Source organism: Hippocampus comes, unplaced genomic scaffold (assembly GCF_001891065.2).
Source record: "Hippocampus comes isolate QL1 unplaced genomic scaffold, H_comes_QL1_v1.1 scaffold6, whole genome shotgun sequence".
Taxonomy (NCBI): domain Eukaryota; kingdom Metazoa; phylum Chordata; class Actinopteri; order Syngnathiformes; family Syngnathidae; genus Hippocampus; species Hippocampus comes.
In genome coordinates, this window is record NW_017805833.1 from 74,479 (window position 1) to 80,650 (window position 6,172).

General features: G+C 40.9%; 1 protein-coding gene across 1 annotated transcript in view; it reads right to left on the reverse strand.

Annotated features, from left to right (window-relative positions):
* Window positions 1-1,162: 1,162 nt before the first annotated feature.
* Window positions 1,163-6,172, reverse strand: part of cux1b (cut-like homeobox 1b) — a 96,775-nt gene continuing 91,765 nt past the window's right edge. The window contains exons 15-22 of the mRNA XM_019887637.1: window positions 4,247-4,441; window positions 3,656-3,768; window positions 3,460-3,576; window positions 3,290-3,373; window positions 2,485-2,541; window positions 2,330-2,410; window positions 2,173-2,237; window positions 1,163-1,902 (exon numbers count right to left, since the gene is read on the reverse strand). Coding sequence (XP_019743196.1) covers window positions 1,854-1,902; window positions 2,173-2,237; window positions 2,330-2,410; window positions 2,485-2,541; window positions 3,290-3,373; window positions 3,460-3,576; window positions 3,656-3,768; window positions 4,247-4,441 — 761 coding nt within the window. The 3' untranslated portion in view covers window positions 1,163-1,853. The remainder of the gene's footprint in view (window positions 1,903-2,172; window positions 2,238-2,329; window positions 2,411-2,484; window positions 2,542-3,289; window positions 3,374-3,459; window positions 3,577-3,655; window positions 3,769-4,246; window positions 4,442-6,172) is intronic.

Below are 6,172 nucleotides of genomic sequence, written 5' to 3' on the forward strand. Positions count from 1 at the left end.
AAAAAATAAAAATAAAAAAATAAAACTTAAAATAAAGAAAGAAAACAAGCAAAAAGCTAAAAAAAAAATCCCCAAAAACAACACAAAGTTAAAAATAAATACAAAGAAAAACAAAAAAACGAAAAACAAAAAAGCTAAAAACACAATTGAACAATATGTAATGAAACACGAAGACCACACACAAAAAAAAACCAACAACAAACAGCAATAACAAATCGTCTCATGTCAAAATCCAAATTTCACGTGTTTTGGATGTATAGAAAACCAAAACTTTTCATTGGACAGCAATGACAAATCCACACATGTCCTGTATAATTCAAACCCGAGTAGGAGAGAAGCTGTGAGCGAACAGAGAAGCGTGCGCGTCAAATCTACTAAATAATTCATATTCATAATAAAAACAGGACTTTACTGCCTTCTGCATGACAAATGAAACTTCAGGCCAGGAGACAAAGAGTAAAAGACTCCATTGTTCCTCAGTGCAGCGATGACTTAAGCACTTCCATGTAGCATTTGGAACTAAACACGACACTGCAACCGAGCGGTCTACTCTTCGGCGTGAAGAAGTGGTGACCCCTCCACTGCCCTACAAAATATCATAAAGCCATTAGGCCGTAAATATTTTAGAGAGGGGCTTGTGAAAGGATGCAAGAGGGCGGCAGTGCTATCGTGCTACATGCAGTGCAATGTCTGAAGCACTGCATCCATGACTGAAAACGCTTCTATGTGCAGTGTAGTGTACATCGTGCTATACCGTGAGCGAAAAGGCTTTCACACCCACACTGTTGTATACAAAGCGCTGCATCCTTCAGTGAAAATGCTTTCATTCATATTGGAAAATACTATACGACCTCAAGAGTGTTTTCGACCAAAACTGGCAACCGTCCCCTCCAAGTCGACTTATTTTTTTATTTTAAATGTATTTTCCCTTTATCCATGTATTTGTATTGGTCATCCTGGCTGGTGCTTAATTTTTACACTTTCATCATTACTTAAACAGCTTGCACATTCAGCAAAGGTTTTGCGGACGATTCTTACCATTTCTATTACCTCCGATGGGAACAATTGTTATGAATGGAGGTGTTCTACTGCATTTGTCAACGCATCTGTATCCCTAATATAATAGCAACACCATTAAAAACATTCATCTTGATTCCAAAACTTGCGTGCATAGCCTTTATTAGAGTAAGGTGCAATACAGAGAAGCTTCAGTAACTATCATGCATTTACTACCCATCGAAAGATGATTAAATTCTACCGTCATACCAGTTTCTTCAATCTTGAAGGAGATTATCATTGATTTTTAAATTCTACCAGTAATCAACAGTACCGAGGTGATTTGTGCACTGAAAATCCATAAAGCATTTCATGACACGGAGGAGATGAAGTGCTCCACCTGTATTCCAATCCAATTAGGTGACTACTATAAGCCAATTTTGTCCTGATACAACACAACCATACATATATATACACACACACACATTATATATAGATAGATAGATATTTGTTTGTGTGTGTGTGTGTGTGTGTGTGTGTGTGTGTGTGTGTGTGTAAACCGACAAGCACTCAAGATTGTTGTCACTTTGGTGGATTAAAGCTCCATAAATGACTCCCCAAAACCCACAAATGAAATACACTATGATAACTATGCTCATCAATCAAGATCTCTTTGATCCCCGTCTATTGACTGCAACTTAAGCTATAAAGATAAGGAAAAGAGGAAAATGCAAAGCTACACTGCCCTACAGTGGACGCTTCAGCTAACTGCAACAACATAAGCAAATCTCCTTCACCGGGAGCCTGAAATGAAGCAAATTCATCCCAAGGATAAGTGGAGCAATGACATCACCACCTTAGAGATTTTGGTCGTTCTCATGGAAACGATGCAAGTGGTCCGAGTACCTGAGAGATAGAGACCAATAAATTGAGGATTAATCATTGTGCACAATGATTCATTAAAAAATACTCGCAAAAATCAGTCGATTGAAAAAACAAAACAAAAATGTAAGATAGTCAGTGTCTTAAAAGGTTTATGTACAAATTCAAATAGTATATCCAAGCAAAAAAAAAAAAAAACCTAAACACATATAAACCTATAAATCTAAATCGGTTAAAACATTAATGACGGATTTCTATTAAAAAGTGTGTCGATGTCTTGGCGTTCCATCTCACTTTTTAGCACAGAAAGCGGAGCAGTCTCTGCCAATGCTCTCGCTCCAAGCTGTCTTGTACAGCACCTGAAACAAAGTTAATCGCAGGCAAGATGTTCTCATTGTATAAATTATTATTTTCGGAATGGAGTGGAGATAGTTCAACTTGTCTGACGTACCAAGAAGACCAGACAATGCAGGAACAGGGTGTAGAAGAAGGCCACAGTGCGTGCCATCTTATTGGAAAGGATCACACGACCCTGGAGTGACATGAGAAAACCAAGTTGGCATTGTGAGTGAGTAAGTGAGTGTGTGAGTGAGTGAGCACTTGTACCAGGCTCAGAGTTGCTTTATCCCAGGGGCTGAGGCTCAAGTAGCGACGCTGACGCTCCTGTTGACAGAAATCACAGCAGACACATGAGCGCATCGTTTGAAACTGAACAATACAAAACGAAAAGGGAGTTATGGGACTTCATACACTTTTTCAAGCTCTTCCAAGGTCAATTGAAGCTTTTCTACGTTGTTGTAGATTGATTTCATACTGACAATACCGATTCCAATTCTATATTTGAGCATGTTTGGTGGATTAAAAATGTGATTCTGAGAATTTACTAAATAGTCATATACTGTCATTCCTCCTGTTCAAATGCCAGTTTTGTGGTGAGCATCTGTCCAACAGAAGACGCTTGGACACTCATCTCGATCCAAGCGTCGCAATTCATATTCCCGGAGAGCGATTCAATTCAGTGGGAGTACGATTCAGGATGAGACGACTGAGTTTGAGAGGGTATGATGGAATGAGTTTCTTGTCGTCATCGAACAGTATGAATGAAAGCGTCAGTAGGTTTCTGTAAATGTCGAACGATAAATATACCTCTCCAATAAAGAAGATTCAATATACAGAAATATACTATATTTTATAGCGGAACACTTTGATTGAGTTCAATTTTCTGAGAGAGAGAGAGAGAGAGAGAGAGAGAGAGGAAAGAGAGAGAGGGAGGAGGGAGAAAGAGAGAGAGAGAGGACAGAGAGAGAGAGGGGAAGAGAAGGAGAGAGAGAGAGAGAGAGAGAGAGAGAGAAAAAACCTGCAACTGCCAGGCTCTATTGTGGGATGCTGTCATGTGTTGTCCGTTTTGTACCTTCTTACTGAAGGAAGCAAACGGGTCCAGCCTCTCTTCGTATTGGGAAGAGTAACGCATGACTGTGTCATCACTGCCTCCCGCCTGCAGCACACACATAAGGAATCGTGTGACATCAGATCATGACTCGCCCACACACGCTCTCGCGACAAAAACAAAGAGAGCCATACTCTGCCAGCGTAGCTCTGTAGGAACTTGATCTTCTCATAGAGTTTAATGTTGTCTGCGCGCAGGCTGTCCAGCTCGTTCTGCAGGGCCTGCATGGTCTGCTGCATGGAGCGGCTCTCCTGGAACGAGCGGTCAGAGGTCACAGGTAGTGTGTGAGGCATGTGTGAGTGTGCGTGTGAGTGTGAGACGGGGACTCACGGCTTCCAGTTCCTGGTTGCGGGAGCGGAACCTCTCCCTTTGGCTGGAGATGATGGAGAGCAGAGAGTCCATCTGACCTTGAGGCAGCTCGGCATGGACGCTCATTCCGGAATCTAACAAAAACAAGAGAAGTCTTTAAAAACACATGCAGCAGAACCTTTAGACAAAGTGAAGCCTTTTTTAGAAATCGTTTCCATAAATAAACATTGACTCCCTTGGTACTGTAGAAAGCAGGTAGTACAACCTTCATTTTTCTGACTTTTGGACGATGGAGATTTCAAATATACCGTCTGGCCGATGCTGCTGCTTCAAAATGAAGCCACTTCAGAGTTTATTACGCGGCAATTTACTCATTCAGTACCAGCCAATTCTGGACCAAGTTTGAAAAGACGTTTAAAAACGTCTTTGGGAGTGAATGAGTTAAATGTGTCACTGCTAATGGTTTATGATTCATCACTGACAACTGCATCAGAACGTTAGCTGGCCCTCATTGTCATTTAGAAGATGCAAACCGGATCAAGTGGTTGGGGTGTCACTGCTCTTCAGATCGTGATGATCGTGAGTGAGGAGCAACCGCGCATACAAACGTACCGGCAAACATAGCGGTGGCCTCTTTGATGGGCTCGGGGATGTTGATGACTTCGGCGCCCTCGGCACCGGGTCGGGGAAGGGAGGACATGGCCTGGATGGTACTCAGGTCATGCTCCAGCCTCAGGATGAGCTCCTTCTGCTCGGCGCTGATCCGCACTGCTGCAGAAAACTCCCCCTGAAGCTCCGCATAGCGACCTGGGGAGGATTAGAAAAGGTAATTTTTTCCACATCAACCATCTGGATTTGTAACTTGTCTTATTCGGAAGGCACTCACCTGCGGGAGGGCTGTCATTGACATAAACAGTCTAACATCTTGAAAAGTAACCTCATTTTTCTTTTTCTCTGAGAATACTTGAACAACAAACCTCCACAGCACACTTATAGTATTTGTATAAAAGAGATTTACTTCAATTATCACACCTAGGGTGCATGTGAATAATAATAATGATGATGAATGAATCAAAATGTCAATCATAACAAATACATTGTGAACGTTTCATACAGTGATATTGCTTTTCAATGTTGTAGAAGGGGGAGGGGGGCTGTCTTACAGTGCTGAGAACAAACATGATACGTTTAGTAAATAGAAAGATATAAAGAAAGCGATGATACATGAAGAAACAAATGAAAAAAAAATGGAGGAAAATAGCATCTGGGGAGTGACGGAAGTGCTGAGAAATGGGGGTGGGAGGGGGGAGGTGAACCGTCCCTTTTACAGTCATGCACAGCACACACACTCTAAGCAGTGGGGAAAAGCGTTATTACTTCCACGTTGTTGATGATAAGGTATATATAAAAAAAAAAAAAAAAGAAGAAACATAACATAAAGCCTCAACAAGCATCTTAAAGCTTTCCAAAGTTGTAAGGGAGGGCTGAAGATCTCTCCCCGGGTCATTTGGTTGTCAGTCTAAACTGTAGAGGAAGCTACAGGAGGGGATGAAGAGAGACATGAATGGAGCAAATAAAGGTGGACAACTACATCACTATTTGGCTTTTTGCTTCCTCTTTTGTGTGTGTGTGCGTCTGTGTGTGTGTGTGTGTTACATTGAAATGTTGAACTTGGAAACAGAGCGAGGAAATGACCGAACTAAATCAAAAGGACACACACAAGCAAAGTGAAGAAGATGTGTATTGTGCTGTATTTAGGTGTGTAACGACTACCGAGTGTGTGCTATGCGTACAGCACCGCTGCGTAAGGGGGGGAAAAAAAGTGATTCCTTACAAAAAACCCACTTCATAAGATATATTCTAAAAGTATTAATATTATTACAAAAACATCTTGAGGTGTTTCTTTCTGTCTCTTTTTTTCTTTTCTTTTTTTTTTGTTTTTGTTTTTTTTTTTTGAGTTTTTCCTGAATAGGGTGACCAGTGCTGCTGTCCAGGCTTCCATCACAATAATATTAAAAAAAAAAAAAAAAGAAAAAAAAAAAAAGAATAAGCACTACTTCAAAACAGATCATACAGTAAAGCTTTACGACTTCAGAAAACATGATATGATATACAGCATCTGTTACACCTTTACAATGTTATTCAACAGTGTATAGAATCATCTGGATCTTTAAATTTGTAGAAAAATATCTGTGGATCATGGAAAAAGTCCTGAATCGTCCCTTCTCTCGTCTTGCCTTCCAAACAAAAAGCACTCTGTGACACTAAGTTGACGCCGTAGCTACTTGACCCCGACTCCTATTTACAATTTCTTATCCTCCCTCAAAATAGTTGGCACACGTCATCTCAATACCTGCAGTGACGTCACAGCGAACCTGACACGGAACAGAAGGAGAAGACAAATCCAACAAAAAGAAAAACATAATGCCCTATGAATAAATTCAGTGTTATTACAGTGTCTGCTGTTTTTCGGCGTGCTTCCTCCTTCATTCTGCTTGTTAGGTATGTACAACGTCAAGGTGTGGTGGTGGGGGGGGG